We start from the raw sequence: 17,762 nt of genomic DNA, 5'->3' as shown, positions 1-17,762 counted from the left end.
CCAGGCTAGCTCAGGAATTCTGGGAGTTGAAGTCCACCAGTCATAAAAGAGCCAAGGTTGTCTACCCTTATCCTAGGCTAGGACAAAGATTAAGAGCAGGTGTCTTCAAACTTGCCCCTTTTATGACTGGTGGACTTCAACTCCCAGAATTCTTGGGCCAGCCATGCTGAGGGGAAAGGGAGAGGCTTCCAAGCTGAGCCATGCTGGCTCAGGAATTCTGGGAGTTGAAGTCCACGAGTCATAAAAGAGCCAAGGTTGCCTACCCCTGGACTATATCTACACTGCATATTAATATACTGTATATAAAATATGTACAGGTAGACCTCTATTTATGACTGTAATAGAGCCTGCCCATTACGATCATTAGTTGTGATGGTGGCAAAGCAAGTCACTATGTGACTAGACTCTTTCTTATGACCCTTTTTTTGCAGCATTCTTTAAGTGAATGTGGTGATTATAAAGTGAACGCCATGGTCATAAAGCAAATATCATGGTCGTTAAAACAAACCCATTGTTTGCTATGGGCCCTATTTATTTACTTATTTGTATCCCACTTTATTATTTTTACAAATAATTCAAGATGGTGAACATATCCAACACACTTTGCTCTTATTTTCTCCACAACAAACCTGTGAGGTGGGTTAGGCTGAGAGAGAGGGTCTGCCCAAAGTCACCCAGCTGGCTTTCATGCCTAAAGAAGGACTAGAACTCACTGTCTCCTGGTGATTGGCCCAAAGTCACCCAGCCGGCTTTCATGGCTAAACAGGGACTCGAACATGACTGCATTTCACGGTAACTTATGTCCAGTTTTTGGCAAAAAAAATGTCCGTAGCTAACTTAGTTCACTTAATGACCATGGCACTTACTTTACGACAATTGCAAAAAGGTCATAAAATGGATCAATCATGTGGCCAACCTCTTTAATGATCATTACAATTTACAACCATGATGGGCAAGCTACATCAGGGGTCTTCAACCTTGGCAACTTTGTGGACTTCAACTCCCAGAATTCTGGGAGTTGAATCCCACAAGTCTTAAAGTTGCCAAGGTTGAGGACCCCTGAGCTACATTACGGTCATAAGTCAAGGACTACATGTAATCTATTCTATTTAATCAGCAAAACCAAAAATCACAAGTTCATTTTTATGCAAAAAGTCCAAAAGAAGCTTCCAGTCACCAATAAATGTAGATCAGCAGTCCCCAACCTTTGTGACTTGGCAATCTGGCTGGTGGGGAGAAGAGGGAAATGGGTGTGTGCAAGTGGCAGGCCAGTGTGAACGTTTGCGCAGCTCGACTTGCATGAGCGGCGGGCCAGTGCATATGTACCGCAAGCTGCATGACATGCATGTCTGCTGGCCCATCGCTCCTTCTGCCCGGTTGTGGTGAGCCACAGCCCAGGTGTTGGGGATCTCCTATGTAAATAATATCTCGAATCCAAGAAGTAAATTCATCCTTTTTCAGCAAAACGTGCCAACAAAATTTGCCAATCCTTCTGCCATAGCGGGTAGTGTCAAATCTTTCCATCTATGTACATATAGTAATAATAATAATAATAATAATAATAATGATGATGTTGGAAGGTACCTTGGAGGTCATCTAGTCCAACCCCCCCTGCTCAGGCAGGAAACCTTATATCAGTGATGGCGAACCTTTTAGAGACCGAGTGCCCAAACTGCAACCCAAAACCCACTTATGCATCATTGGGTGCCGGGTGAGTGTGGCCCATTGGGTGGGCGTGGCTGCGGTGGTAACGGCAGACTGGGTGGGACTAAAAAGTTCAATCAATCAATTCCAACTTTGCAAGTTCTTTTTTTTTCCCACAAGGTTGAAATTGATTTATTAATTGAACCTTTTTTTTTTTTTTTTGCACACGGCAGCAGAGGCCTAAAGTGAAAAGTTTTATAAAACCCAGCTGAAGGCCTAGGACTGGGGTGACGGCACGCGTGCCCACAGAGAGGGCTCTGAGTGCCGCCTCTGGCACCCGTGCCATAGGTTCGCCACCACTGCCTTATACTATTTCAGACAAATGGCTGTCCAGTCTCTTCTTAAAAACTTCCAGTGTTGGAGCATTCACCGCTTCTGGAGGCAGGTTGTTCCATTGGTTAATTGTTCTAACTGTCAGGAAGTTTCTCCTTAGTTCCAGGTTGCTTCTCTGCTTGATTAATTTCCATCCATTGCTTCTTGTCCTGCCTTCAGGCGCTTTGGAGAATAGCTTGATTCCCTTTTCTTTGTGGCAGCCCGATATACTGGAAGACTGCTATCATGTCCCCCCTCGTCCTTCTCCTCATTAAACTAGACATACCCAATTCCAGCAACCATTCCTTGTATGTTTTAGCCTCCAGTCCTCTAATCATCTTTGTTGCTCTTCTCTGTATTCTTTCCAGAGTCTCAACATATTTTTTACATTGTGGTGACCAAAATGCTTGATGCATTAATCATATATTGAAATAATCTCCCATAGCTTTTTTCTGTTTACCATTAATCCTAAAAGAAAAAGCTCTTATCTTCAACTGAATACAGGTAGTCCTCGACATACGAACACAATTGGGCCAAATTTTCTGTTGCTAAACAAGGTGTTAAGTGAATTTTGCCCCTTTTTACATCCTTTCTTGCCACAGTTGTTAAGTGAATCACTGCAATTGTTGTTAGTAATACAATTGTAAAGCAAATCTGACTTCCCCATTGACTTTGCTTGTCAGAAGGTCGCAAAAGGTAACCCTGCAATCTTCATGAATACAGTTACCAGGCATCCATTATCATTGGGGCACTGGGAACTATGTCAAAAACTTTGCTAAATACATCAAGAAACTGCAGCTTCCTGCAATAACTCCAGCAATGTTAAAAAAAACTGCACTACTCAGAACAGCTTATATTTTAAGGAGATACCTGGTTGACACCTAGGATGCTGGTAGCAACCCGTGACAACCATCAGCACCAGCCAATTTTGAGTGTTCAGTTGACTGAGGTTCATGTTTAATGAATAATAATAATAATGATGATGATGATGATGATGATGATGATGATGAAACGTGTAACAGTGGTACCCATTGTCATCGGGGCACTGGGAACTATGTCCAAAAACTTTGCAAAATACATCAAGAAACTGCAACTTCCTGCAATAACTCCAGCAATGTTACAAAAAACTGCGCTACTTGGAACATCTTATATTTTAAGGAGATACCTGGTTGATACCTAGGATGCTGGTAGCAACCCGTGTCAACCATCAGCGCCAGTCAGTTTGAATGTTTAGTTGACTGAGGTTCATGTCTAATGAATAAAAGATAATAATAATAGTAGTAGTAGTAGTAGTAATAATAATAATAATAATAATAATAATAATAATAGCAGGATGATGTTTTGCATAACATCTAGTCTTGAGGGAAAGATCTTCAAGGAATTCTTGCAATAAAAATAGACGTGTTAAGAATTATGCTTTGCTTTTCCTCAGTGAAATGTTTGGGGACACAAAAATTGGATTGTTTTGGGAATTTATTGTTATTATTATTAAAATTTATTGACCAGGCAGCTCCAATAAAATCTTGCTGATCAGTTATTGTCAGAAAGAGAATGGAAGATTAGCCAAACCTTTAGTATGGCCAAAATTCAATCTATATATGAAAACATTATACCAATGTTTCTCCACCTCAGAATTTTAAAGACGGGCAGACTTCAACTCCCAGAATTCCCCAGCCAGCATGGCTGGCTGGGGAATTCTGGGAGTTGAAGTCCAGCCATCTTAAAGTTGCTGAGGTGGAGAAACACTGCATTAGACCTTCCAGAAGTGACTGTCGGCCTGCCTTGATACAATCAATTGACTAATCAATCTATTAATTAATATTAATTAATTAATATTGTAAGCCAGGACACTGAATTTTGCAACTTGAGGCGTTTATTCTTTATTAGTAACAAGTCTTGCTCCTCAAGGAAAGCTGGGGTGTTACTTTTATTTAAGGGATAAGAAATATTTCCAAATATACTTCTATACTATGTCGGAACATACAAGCAATTTGTTGGGGATGGGTAACAAGTGGATAAGACCTGTTAGGATTATGCTACAGTGGCTCCCACCATATTTTGATTTAAATGAATAAAAACAGCTTAAAACAACCACCATATGCAATCATGCAGAGAACAGCATAATAGAGATTTTTGCCCACTTGTAAGGGATTATCTCATCACGAGAGTGAAAGCTGTACAGAGAATGAGGACAAAAAGCTCTCTGAGGTTTATTCAGATCACTTTCTTGTTCTCACTTTATTTTATTTTTAATTCTTCCTTCTTTCCCAGGTGGTTTTGAAGCATCTGCAGGGCAAACTGGAACAGGAGGCCAAAGTGATGGTGTCTTCAGGACAAATGGAGGTTTTAGACCAGTTAAAAGGTGAGTGAGAGGTTTATATCCTAAAGCAGGGGTCTTCAAACTCGGCTCTTTTATGACTTGTGGACTTCAACTCCCAGAATTCCTCAGCCAGACATGCTGGCTGAGGAATTCTTGGAGTTGAAGTCCACAAGTCATAAAAGGGCCAAGTTGAAGATCCCTGCTATAAATGATGATTTATGACTACAACTGTCATAAATATGAGCCACCGTTGCCCTGGGAAAACAGCAATGGTCATTAGGTGTGAAAACAGGTCGTAAACCACTTTTTTCAATGTTGTAACTTTCAATGGTTGCTAAATGAACGGCTGTAGGTCGAGGACTACCTGTTTCCTGGAGCTGGGAAAAAGGTGTCTGGTGGCCTAAGCCAGGGGTGTCAAACTGCCAGCCCGCAGGCCGGATGCATCATAGCGAAACCGCACCCACCCTATTGCCAGCAATGGCAAAAAAAGTCGCGATACGTCACGACACGTCACGTGACGTTGCAAGTTTGACACCCTGGCCTAAGCTGTCCTCATGGCGTCCTTTCATCGCCTTTCCCTGTTCCTTCAGCCCTGCAGATGGACATCTCCAGTTTGTACAACCTGAAATTCCGCCCTCCGGCCCTGCTTCCCGAGCCGGTCTACCAGGACCACAGTCCGGAGCAGAGCCTGTCCCATCCAGCCCCTCTCCAAAGGAAGGACAGCATGGGGGATCTGGGTCGGGCAACCATCCGTCTCTTGGAGGAGCTGGACAAGGAGAGGTGAAGTTGTTGAAACTCTTTGGGGGGGGGGACATGGATGAACATCCTGCTCATCTTCCTCTTCTGGATGGTTTCTTCATGAATTCAAGTGGAGCCCATCTTCCTTTTGAGGTGTGGCTAGGATCCAGCTGGATGCCATGTGTGGAGGAAAGGAACTTTCAGTTTCTTTTCAGTTTCAGTTTTTCTTGCTTCCCCCTCCCCCCCCCCTTTGGCAGAATTCATATTTGCTTGTGTCTGAAGTGATACAGACTCTTTTCTCCTCTTTTTCTTCCTTCCTTCCCCCTCTTCTTGTCTTCCAATGTGCAATTGTAAGCTATCTTTCCTTCCTCTCAGCCTCCATACGACTTTCCTTTCCTTTCCTTCTTTCCTTCTTTCCTTCCTTCCTTCCTTTCTTTTCCTTTCTTCTTTCCTTCCTCCCCTGCCTTTCCTTCCTTCCCTTTTTATTTCTCTGTCCTTCCTTCCTTTTGTTTTACTTCTCCTTTCCTTCCTTCTTTCCTTCCTTCATCCCCTTTTTATTTCTATCTCTCCTTCCTTCCTGTTTTACCTTTCCTTTTTTTCCTTCCTTGCTTTTTATTCCCTTCCTTTTTTCCCCTTCCTTCCTTTCCTTCCTTCCTTCCTTCCTTCCTTCTTTCCTTCCTCCCCCTCCTTTCCTTCCTTCCCTTTTTATTTCTCTCCTTCCTTCCTTCCTTCCTTCCTTCCTTCCTTCCTTCCTTCCTTCCTTCCTTCCCTTTTTATTTCTATCTCTCCTTCCTTCCTGTTTTACCTTTCCTTTTCTTCCTTCTTTGCTTTTTATTTCCTTCCCCTTTTCCCCTTCCTTCCTTCCTTCCTTCCTTCCTTCCTTCCTTCCTTCCTTCCTTCCTTCCTTCCTTCTCTGATTGCCGTCTTTCCTTCCCCTTAGGTGTTTTCTGTTGAGTGAGATTGAGAAGGAGGAAAAGGAGAAACTCTGGTATTACACTCAACTGCAAAGTCTCTCTAAGCGGCTGGATGACCTGCCCCACGTGGAGACGGTGAGTTTCCAGGCTGGATGGTGGCAGGACAGACTCAAGGACAAGGACAGGGACATTTTCCTAAGTGTGTCTCAGCTACATCTTCAACATCCCCTTACCTCACATTCAGGCCCTTAAATTTTGGGGAGGAGGAGAGACCAGGAAGGGAGTGACAAGCAGAGGGGGGGGCTCTCTTACCTACCTCTTTTCTGCCTCCCCCCCCCTCCCCAGTTCTCAATGCAGATGGACCTGATCCGTCAGCAGCTAGAATTTGAAGCCCAGCACATCCGGACACTCATGGAGGAGCGCTTCGGAACGACCGATGAAATGGTACAAAGAGCTCAGGTAAGGAGGAGGAGCAGCAGGAGCAGGAGGAGAAGAGGAGGAGGAGGAGGAGGAGGAGGAGGAGGGGTGCAGGAGGGGAAGAGGAGCAGCAGGAGGGGAAGCAGGAGGGGAAGAGGAGAAGGAGGGAAGGGGGAGCAGGAGAGGAAGAGGAGGGGAGGGGGAGCAGGAGGGGAAGAGGAGGAGCAGGAGAAGGGAAAGCAGGAGGGGAAAAGAAGGAGGGAAGGGGGAGCAGGAGGGGAAGAGGAGGAGCAGGAGGAGGGAAAGCAGGAGGGGAAGAGGAGAAGGAGGAAAGGGGGAGCAGGAGGGGAAGAGGAGGAGGGGAGGGGGAACAGGAGGGAAAGAGGAGGAGCAGGAAGGGAAACAGGTGTAGAGGAGAAGGAGGGAAGGAGGGAGGGGGGAAACAGGAGAGGAAGAGGAGGAGGGGAGGGGGAGCAGGAGGGGAAGAGGAGGAAGAGGGGGAGGGAGGGAGAGGAGGAGGAGGATGCTACATTTTTCATTTTAAAACTTGCAGATCCGAGCGTCTCGTTTGGAACAGATTGACAAAGAGCTGATGGAAGCTCAGGATAAAGTGCAGCCTTCGGAACAACCGGTAGGAAGCCAGCAATATGCCAGGCCAGTGTTTCCAACACTGGCAGCTTCAGATGTGTGGACTCCAACTCCCAGAACTCCCAGGGGCTGGCTGGGGAATTCTGGGAGTTGGCGTCCACGCAGCTGAAAGCTGACAAGGTTGAGAAACAATATTCTAGAGACTGGGTCAAAATTCAAGATGCTGTTGCATGATGGAAGCCTTGTCTCTTTTATGGGGATGAAAAAGGGATCAGGGCTTGACTGTGTGGTTGCAGCTGCCATCTTGATTTTTTTGACACACACACACACACACACACACACACACACACACACACACACCAAAAGTGGAAGAAGGATAAATTTCATCCAGTTTCTTCTGTACCTACACTAATAGCTGTTCTTTAGAGAGGGCAATTCCAGGAAAGAAAGAAAGAATTATATAATTATTGCATAATTATGCTTGTCTGTCTCAATTGCCTGAAATAAAATGGGCAGAAGGAGGAAAATGTAATTCCTTATTTTAGAACACTGCTAGCATTGTTTCTCTTCCTTTAAAGTACTTACTGAACTCCAGGTGGGTGTCTTTGGGCCATTCACTCTTTCACACAGGGAGGTGGCTATGCGGAAAGTATGAGGTAGGACTGTATTTGATGTGTGCTGCCTTGAGTTTTATTTCCATCTATCTACCTACCTACCTACCTACCTACCTACCTACCTACCTATCATCTATCTATCTACCTACCTACTTACCTACCTACCTACCTACCTATCTATCATCTATCTACGTACCTATCTATCTGATTTGTCATCTGTCATCTCTTTATATATATATATATGTCATATCTCTACAATCTCTAATCTGTCATCTATTTCTATATCTATCTATCTATCTATCTCTGTCATCTATATCTATCTATCTATCTATCTATCTATCTATCTATCTATCTATCTATCTATCTATCTATCATCTATCTACGTACCTATATATCTGATCTGTCATCTGTCATCTCTTTATATATATATATGTCATCTATCTGTCATATCTCTACAATCTCTAATCTGTCATCTATTTCTATCTATCTATCTATCTATCTATCTATCTATCTATCTATCTATCTATCTATCTATCTCTCTATCCAGTGCTTTTTTTGTAAAAAAAAAAAAAAAAAGTGCCGGAACTCACATGTCATACAACCCATCTTGCCTACTCTACAAGGTTCCATCCAAAAAAGGTGCCGGAACTCCATTCTGGGCGTTCTATGACAAAAAAAGCCCTCTATCTATCTATCTATCTATCTATCTATCTATCTATCTATCTATCTATCTATCTATCTATCTATCTATCTATCTAATCTGTCATCTGTCTATCTATCTATCTATCTATCTATCTATCTATCTATCTATCTACCTATCTATTTATCTATCTATCATCTAATCTGTCTGCTATCTAATCATCTATCTGTCATCTATCTGTTTCTATCTATCTATATCTATCTGTCTGTCATCTCTATATCTGTCATCTGTCATATCTCTAGCTTATCTGTCATCTATCTGTCGATCTCTTTCTCTCTATCTCTCTGTAATCTGTCATCTCTCCATCTAATCTGTCATCTCTATCTATCTATCTATATCTGTCATCTATATATCTCTAATATGTCATCTATCTGTCATCTATATATCTCTTTATCCATATCTGTCATCTATCTGTCATCTATATCTATCTATCTCATTTATCATCTATCATCTCTCTGTCTTTATCTCCCCATCTCTATTTAATTCGGGATAAAATTATTATGATTTTACTTTGATAAACCAATTTGTTTGGATTTTGGCCTGGCACGTCCTACAATCTCTGATGCTATGATGGTTAAACCATACTTTATGACTTCTTAGGATGTTTATAGCAAGTCATATGATTTATTGAAAAAAAAGCCCCGATTGGACAAGGCCAAAGCTTAATACACTGTATGACTCCGATCAGCAACGGAAAGCCTTTTGGGCTCAGTTATCCAAATTTTGGAAAATGCCCAACTTGATTCTGCTAATATGTCACACTCTCCACCACCAATCACAGAGAAACAATTCTATACATATTCAGTTAGTTTTAAAAATATACAGTCCAATCATATGTGCTGCTATATATTATATAAAGAAACATCAATTGTCCAGAGGCTGCGCAAGAGCATACCCCATTCTCATGCAGGCGCCATAGTCTCTGAAAATCATGCAAGAACAGGACATGATTTTGAAAATAGTTCTTCTTGGGTGTTGGTGATCTCTGGCATGTCACCCAAAATGTGAGGTGTCACCTTTGATATGTTTGCCATAGGTTCATCATCAATGATTTAGGATCAGGGGTAGGCAACTTTGGGTCTTTTACGACTCGTGGACTTCAACTCTCAGAATTCCTGAGCCAGCCATGCTGAGAGGAAAGGGAGAGGTTTCCAAGCTGAGCCATGCTGGCTCAGGAATTCTGGGAGTTGAAGTCCACGAGTCGTAAAAGAGCCAAGGTTGCCTACCCCTGAATTAGGTGGACAGGTGTGATTATTGTTACATCACTCATTAGCTATTCAGTGTCTCTTCTGGAGCCTGCACAGAACAACACAGTAGTCCTTGACTTACAACCATTCATTTAATGACCTTTCAAAGTTACAACAGTGAAAAAAGTGAGTTATGATTGTTTTTCACACTTATGTTGTAGCATTCCGAAGGTCTTGTGATCAAAATTCAAGTGGCTGACAACTGTCTCATATTTGTGACCACTGCATTATCCTGGGGATTGTGTGATCACCATTTGTGACCTTTCCAGCCGGCTTCCGACAAGCAAAATCAATGAGGGAAGCCAGATTCGCTTAATGACCGTAGGGTTCCCTTAACGACTGCATTATTTGCTTAACTGGGAAAAAAGCTCGTAAAATGAGGTGCAACTCGCTTAGCAATGGAGATTTTGGGCTCCATTGAGGTCGTATGTTGAGGACTATCTGTAATGCATGCTGTACTTTACAAAGGGTGTCCCCAATATGTTGGGTCAAATGGGGGGAGGGGAACAGAGATCCGAAACCAAATGATGAATTAAGGAGGGAGGCCAGACTGGAAGGGCCGGGGTGCCGCCTTGCATGAGAATCAGGTCAGATAATGAGAGGGCAATTCCAGATTTGTTCCCCCCCCTCCTTTGGCCCAGAGGCACTGGAGAGTGTGGGCTTTGTGTGCATTTCCTATACAGTAACAAAGAGGCAGTTGCCATGGAGATGAAAAATAGGCCAGCCGAAGGATGGAGAGCAGTTGGTGGCCATGCCAGGGCTGGGCAGCTGGGATCTGAGGCTGCTGGGGTGGGGGAGCCAAACAACTAGAGGACGATCCGGCTTGGGTCCAAAATTGGGCTGAGTCTGCTGTGAGATTTGTATGAAGAAGCGGTGGGGGGAGGGGGATGGAATGGAATGGAACCTCCTGCAAATAATAATAAAACGGTCATAAAATACAAAGGCCTGCAAACAGGCAAGCATGTGACTGTGACAAAGGAAATCAAAGATAGTACAGGTTGTCCTCAACTTACAACAGTTCATATAACAACAACAACAATAATAATAATAATAATAAAGTTGGAAGGGACCTTGGAGGTCATCTAGTTCAACCCCCTGCTCAGGCAGGAAATCCTATATCATTTCAGACAAATGGCTGTCCAGTCTCTTCTTCTTAAAAACATTCACAGGTTCTGGAGGCAGGTTGTTCCACTGGCTAATTGTTCTCACTGTCAGGAAGTTTCTCCTTAGTTCTAGGTTGCTTCTCTCTCTGATTATTTTCCATCCGTTGCTTCTCGTCCTGCCTTCAGGTGCTTTGGAGAATAGCTTGACTCCCTCTTTTCTGAGGCAGCCCCTAAGATATTGGAAAACTGCTATCATGTCCCCCCTTGTCCTTCTCTTCGTTAAACTAGACCTACCCAATTCCAACAACTGTTCCTTATATGTTTTAGCCTCCAGTCCCCTAATCATTTTTGTTGCTCTTCTCTGTACTCTTTCTAGAGTAGTACAACAGCACGGAAAAAAGCGACTTATGATAGTTTTTCACACTTACGACCATTGCAGCATCCTCACGGTCACGTGATCAAAATTCGGACACTTGGCAACTGGTTCATATTTATGACGGTTGCAATGTCCCCGGGAACACGTGATCCCCTTTTGCGACCTTCTGACAAGCAAAGTCAATGGGGAAAGCCAGATTCAACTGTGTTACTAACTTAACAACTGCAGTGCTTCATTTAACAACTGTGGAAAGAAAGATTGTAAAACTGGGCAAAATTCATTTAACAAATGTCTCACTTAGCAACAGAAATTTTGGGCTCCATGGTGATCGTAAGTTGAGCACCCCCTGTACTTATGACCTGGTTCCAAACTTCTGACGAACAAGTCACCTCCCTGTGGTCATGTGACTGCATTTCAGGTGCTCTGCAACCATCCCATATATACAGCTGATTGCAGCACCCCATGTTCACTTGACGGTGTTTGACAACATTTTTGCCCCAAACCGACATTTACTTTTGTTACTGGCCCATCGCAAGCAATGGCTTTGCTTAATGACCACAGCATTCACTTAATAACTATGGATTCATTTAATGACAATCATGTGTCACTTAATGACCATTGCAAAAAAAGGTCATAAAATCAGGTAAGCCATGTGGGTCAGGGGTCCCCAACCCCCGGTCCGTGAACCGGTACTGGGCTGTGGCATGCCAGCAACAGGTCCGTACAAACAAGCAAAGCCCAATCCACGAGATGCAGGCAGCACACAAAACCATGCACCCTCTGGTCTGCAGAAAAACCTCTCTCCACGGAACCAGTCCCTGGTGCCCAAAAGGATGGGGACCTCTGATGTGGGTGACCCACTTTATGACTGTCATGATTTATGACCACAATGGATAGGCCAGGGGTAGGCAACCTTGGCTCTTTTATGACTCGTGGACTTCAACTCCCAGAATTCCTGAGCCAGCATGGCTCAGCTTGGAAACCTCTCCCTTTTCCCTCAGCATGGTTGGCTCAGGAATTCTGGGAGTTGAAGTCCACCAGTCATAAAAGAGCCAAAGTTGCAAACCCCTGGGATAGGCTCTATTACAGTCATAAGTCGAAAACTACCTGCATGGGAGAAAGGCCGTCTCTTAAGTAACTAGGCCCTATACCAGGAATTATCCTTGCTATACAGGTAGAACTTGACTTGTGACTTCAACTGATCCCAAAATTTCCATTACTATGGAAGACAGTTGTTTAAGTGACTTTTGCACCATTTTAAGACCTTTCTTGCCACAGTTGTTAAGTGAATCACTGCAGTTGTTAAGTTAGTAACACAGTTATTAAGTAAATCCGGCTTCCCCATTAACTTTGCTTGTCAGAAGGTTGCAAAAGGAAATCACATGGCTCCGGAACACGGCAATCATCATAAAGACACGCCAGTTGCCAAGGCTCCAAATTTTGATCACGTGACTATGGGGATGCCACAGCGGTTCTTTAAGTGTGAAAATCTTTTTTCAGTGCTGGTGTAACTTCACAAATGTTTGTAAGTTGAGGACTTACAGGGTACCTGTACCCTTCCTAGAATCAGCTCTGGGTTGGAGGAATGGGCCTTTGTCAAAATGCCTCAGTTTCCCCCCCCCCCAGGAGTATAAACCCAGGCCCCTGATGCATAAGGCTCAGAGGATACTGCTAGCCAAATCTGGCCCTAGGTTCTGCCTCTGTTTTTACCTTTCCAATAAGCAACTGAGTCAGAAGATCATTTAAAAACTGTTCATTAGGGTACCCTGATAAAGAGGAATCTCCCTATGAAAAAGGAGAGAACCCATCTTTCACACCTTTTTATAGTTAACACCACGAAGAATATGTAAGAGGAAAGTTGATGGGACAGGATAAAAATCACCTCCCCTTGACATAGGAAATCAGCTACATGTAGTCAAACACATATTTGCATCCCATAATATCATACATGTTCATTAAAATGAGGTCTGACGTCAGAAGGGGCGTAAATCAGGGGTCTTCAAACTTGGCCCTTTTATGACTTGTGGACTTCAACTCCCAGAATTCCTCAGCCAGTCGTGCCTAGCTGAGGAATTCTGGGAGTTGAAGTCCACAAAGTCATAAAAGGGCCAAGTTTGAAGACACCTTGCGTAAAAAGGTTGTTTAGAGTTCATGGAAGAGATAAACCAGACCCTAATTCGTAGGTAACAAACTTTTTGTTATCTGGAGATAGTCTCCAGCTAGTTTATCTTTTCAGTTTAGGAATGTTCAAAGCTATTGCTACATTCCAGCCTGTAATGAACCTGGGAATCATTTTAAAAGAGAGAAAGTAACTCAAATTAAAATATAAAGTAATTATCTTAGTTAACAAGTTACACAATCCATATCATGTGCCCCTTGCCACTGATACGACAACTTCGTTCATATTTTTTAATCCGTCCTCTGCTTGAAACGTCAGAGCCTTATTCCAAAAATAGAAGCAGGGCGGAATCGGTTGCTGCAGGTTGAGTGAGGCACCACTTGACCCTCTTTCAGATGTCTGGAGAGAGAGAGAGGAGTCCCCTGAGGCCATCTAGTCCAGAGCTCCCCAACCCCCAGTCCGTGGACCAGCACCGGGCAGCGGCATGCTAAAAACCGGGTGTCAACGCTGCAAATATTGTATATTCTTGCTTTTGACAATATGCAGAATTGTCTGGTAAATATGGGGTTAATAAAGAGCAGAAGGGGCGTTGGGGGTAAAGCCCCGGGAAAGAAAGAGGAAGAAAACATTTGACCTTCACACTAACTGGATAGTGTGAGATATGACTGCTAATTTAGGGAGGGAACATGGTGATAATTTAACTGTTCAGAGGAAGAGAACTTAGATCCTAGCATCCCTCCATTGTGCCTGTGCTGACATTTTGTAACAATAAAAGACTTTTAGGAAAATAAATGCCTGGAAGTTCTTTGGGATGTTTCATTAGCCGGAACCACAACACCGGGCTGCGCAAATAAGCAGCATATGAAACCACGCCCCCTCCGGTCTGTGGAAAAAGCTCTTTCCATGGAACTAGTCCCTGGTGCCCAAAAGGTTGGAGGGCTGCTGATCTAGCTCAACCCTTGCTAAGTTGAGGAATCCAACTGCAAGCATCAAGTAAATAAATTAAGCTTGATTAAGCCACCCATGTAGAGGAGCTCACAATCTCCCTCATTAAGTAGCTCCCTGACTGAATGGCTCTTACTAAGATGGATATGTTCTTTTCCCATTAGCATTTAAGAAATAATAGCTATGCATATCTCATTTTGGGATGCCTGCAATTGTGATAAATACTTGGACATCTGCTGGGGTGTATGGGCCAAAGAGTCACTACGTGCTGCATGCACAACATAAAATAACAAACAGGGCTTCAATTCGCCATCTTAACTTTTTTGACACTCCCCACCCCCACCCCAGGAAGCATTCCCTCCATTAATTCACCCAAATCATTCATTAATTATATTAAGAGAGGGGTGAAGACATCAAGTTAGAAACTGGGTGACTATGAGTTCTAGTCCTGGCTGAGGCACAAAAGCCAGCTGAGTGACTTTGGGCCAATCACAACAAGACTGGGTATTTTAGTCCCACCTTAGGTATGAAAGCCAGCTGAATGACTTTGGGCCAATCACCAGGAGACTGTGAGTTCTAGTCCCACCTGAGACACAAAAGCTGGTTGGATAACTTTGGGCCAATCATCAGGAGGCTAAGAGTTCTAGTCCTGCCTTAGGCATGAAAGACAGCTGGGTGACTTTGGGCCAATCACTCTCTCTCAGCCCAACTCACCTCACAGGATTGTTTTGTGGAGGAAACAGGAGGAAGAAGAAATATTATGTATATTACCCTCCCAGGAAACAGTCTAAAACTCTCTTGATTTGCCAAACCAAGATTAAGACCTGGCTGCACGAACGAAAATGGGCTCCGCAGATCCTGGCAGGCAGACTTCAGCTGGGTGCAAGGATGCAACTTTTATTAAACGTTTCTCTGTGTTTCCCATCTGCCCAACTCTTATCTTCCAGCCCTCTGGAAAACTGCCATGCACAGAAGGGGATGGAAGGCTCAACATCACAACAGACTCAGAGGAAGGGAAAGGGCAGCTGGGCAGCAGTAAGGTACAGTACTGTGTTTCTGTGGTCAAAAGAGTCAAGATGTTTTTTATGGACATATGCATAATAACCATGGCCTGCAAACAGCCCTCTATTGTTCTAAGCCACACACACATGGTTTTAATAACAGAGTTGGAAGGGACCTTGGAGGTCATCTAGTCCAGCCCCCTCCTCAAGCCGGAAACCCTACACCCATGGTGGCACACAAAGCCCTCTCTGTGGGCACGCGCGCCGTCGCCCCAGTCCTAGGCCTTCAGCTGGGTTTTATAAAACCTTTTCGCTTTAGGCCTCTGCCGCCGTGTGGAAAAAAAATGGTTCAATCAATCAATTTCAACTTCTCATGGGAAAAAAAAAAGATCTTGCAAAGTTGGAATTGATTGAACTTTTTAGTCCCACCCAGTCTGCCGTTACCACCAAAGTCATGCCCACTCAATTGGCCACACCCACCCAACTGGCCACGCCTACCTGGCACCCAATGATACATAAGTGGGTTTTAGGTTGCAGTTTGGGTACTCGGTCTCTAAAAGATTCGCCATCACTTCCCTACACCTTTTCAGACAAATGGTTGTCCAATCCTTAAAAACTTCCAGTGTTGGAGCACCTACAACTTCTGGAGGCAGGTAGTTCCACTGATTAATTGTTCTCACTGACAGGAAATTTCTCCTAAATTCTAGGTTGTTTCTCTCCTTGATTAGCTTCCATCTATTGCTTCTTGTTCTTCCTTCAGGTGCTTTGGAGACTATTCCTTATGGCAACCCTTTAGATATTGGAACATGGCTATCATGTCACCCCTGGTCCTTCTTTTCATTAAACTAGACATACCCTAGACATATTTGCATTGTGGGAAAATAAATGTGTGCAAAGTGTGATCAAATGCAGTGCAGCCTCCATGCAAACTATTATTGATTGATTCATTGATTTTATTTCTTATTTCTTTACCATAGTCATCCATCCCACCTGGGGTGGCTTTGAGAGGCCAACACAGAAGTTACAACCAAACAAAATCACTGTGTAAAATAAACATCTACGTGTAATCTTCATGTGGGGACTAAAATCATCCCAGTTACAGTCCAAAGTTTGGAAATGAATTAATCAAAAACCAATTAACTTTCTGGCCCAAGTGCCAGGGGGAACAATCACGTCTTTAATGCCTCAAAATAAGTTAACGTGGTTGGGGTTATCTGGATTTCCATGTGGATGTGGTTCCACAGGATAGGATTGTTACCATTTCGCTACTGGAATTTAACCCAGTCCTATTTTACAAAGTCAATTTTCCCTTTTGTGGATGTGTTTCAACAAGCTTACAAACCCAGCCAGTTTGGTGTACAGGTAGTCCTTGACGTACGACTGGTCACTTAGTGACTATTCAAAGCTAAAAATGGACCTCCCCAAGGCTATTTACTACCCAGATTTGAGGTTCTGACAGTCATGGTCACATGATCACATTTTGGCAACTGGCCCACCTTTACAGCCATTTGCCACGGTAAGTCATGTGACCATGAGTAAGTCATGTGCCCATGATTTACTGTTTTTATGCTGGAAATCAGCATTTACCTCATTTCTAGCAAAAAAAACACCTCCTATTGCAGACAGTGGATTCACTTAACAGCCATGCATTCACTTTACAATTGCCACGTTCACTTAACGGCCACAGTTACCTTGTGATTTGCTTAATGATCACCACAACTTATATCCGTAATTCTGTGCTCCATTACAGTCATAAGTTGAGGACTATCTGAGATGGTTAAGGCATCAGGCTAGAAACTGGGTGACTCTGAGTTCTAGTTCTGCCTTAGGCACAAAGGCAGCTAGGTGACTTTCTGCCACTTTCAGCCATAGAAAGAAGACAATGGCAAATCACTTCTAAAAATTTGCCAAGAAAACTTCAAGGATTTGTCCAGGCAATCACCAGGAATCAATAGTGACTTGAAGGCACCCGCTCCCCTCCCCTAAAAAAACCCCAAGTAAGAGAATAAACCTGTCTGTCAGGGTTGTCTGCAAGGGAGTTGTTGAAAGAAAAATCTTCATCAGGGTCCAGTCCAAGCTGGGAATAAACAAAATGGAGACTGCTTTAGAAAGAAGGTTGCAGTTTATTGAAGAGGAGAGCCAGACAGAAAAATGGCTCTGGGAAAGCTGACCACAAGTAGTACGGAGTGTGGGTTTTTATACCTTCTTGAGCTTTTGTTTGGAGTTGTTCCTGTGGCATGAACTTTGACCTGAGTCTGAGTGTGCCTTTCTGGTATTCTGATGGTGGTGGGTTAATCCTATTATGTCCCAAAAGTCATATCCTGCTTCCCTGGGGGTGTGGCTGATGCCTATGTCCTGTATTGGATTTTTTGGTGTGAGGGATTGTTGATTCTAGGGATGTTTGTCTTTCTAATCCCATCAGCTCCAAACTTCCAGGTGCCAGTCTTTCTGAAGGATTACGATATCTGCATTTCTACAGAGCTGGTTTCTGCATGGGAGAGGGAGACTTGGGGCTATTAAGAAAACCAGCATTTTCTGCCTTTTTAAGATCCTTTGAGGAAATATAATATTCTGCCTTTTAAATATTTGCTTCTCGGGGGGGGGGGCTGACTTCCCACAGAGTCAAAACAAAAGTCAAAATAATGGCCACAAGCATGCAATCAA

The 17,762-nt window shown here is 43.5% G+C and overlaps 1 protein-coding gene across 1 annotated transcript in view; it reads left to right on the top strand.

Annotated features, from left to right (window-relative positions):
* Positions 1-17,762, top strand: part of APC2 (APC regulator of WNT signaling pathway 2) — a 79,128-nt gene that overhangs the window by 38,894 nt on the left and 22,472 nt on the right. The window contains exons 3-8 of the mRNA XM_039349494.1: positions 4,288-4,378; positions 4,927-5,116; positions 6,015-6,123; positions 6,334-6,447; positions 6,959-7,036; positions 15,045-15,137. Of these exons, the coding sequence (XP_039205428.1) occupies positions 4,288-4,378; positions 4,927-5,116; positions 6,015-6,123; positions 6,334-6,447; positions 6,959-7,036; positions 15,045-15,137 (675 nt within the window). The remainder of the gene's footprint in view (positions 1-4,287; positions 4,379-4,926; positions 5,117-6,014; positions 6,124-6,333; positions 6,448-6,958; positions 7,037-15,044; positions 15,138-17,762) is intronic.

The sequence above is a fragment of the Crotalus tigris genome, unplaced genomic scaffold (genome assembly GCF_016545835.1).
Source record: "Crotalus tigris isolate CLP2741 ecotype Arizona unplaced genomic scaffold, ASM1654583v1 scf7180000018278.843604, whole genome shotgun sequence".
NCBI lineage: Eukaryota > Metazoa > Chordata > Lepidosauria > Squamata > Viperidae > Crotalus > Crotalus tigris.
The sequence above is the reverse complement of the archived record's forward strand: the minus strand, read 5'-3'. Positions and strand labels throughout refer to the sequence as shown.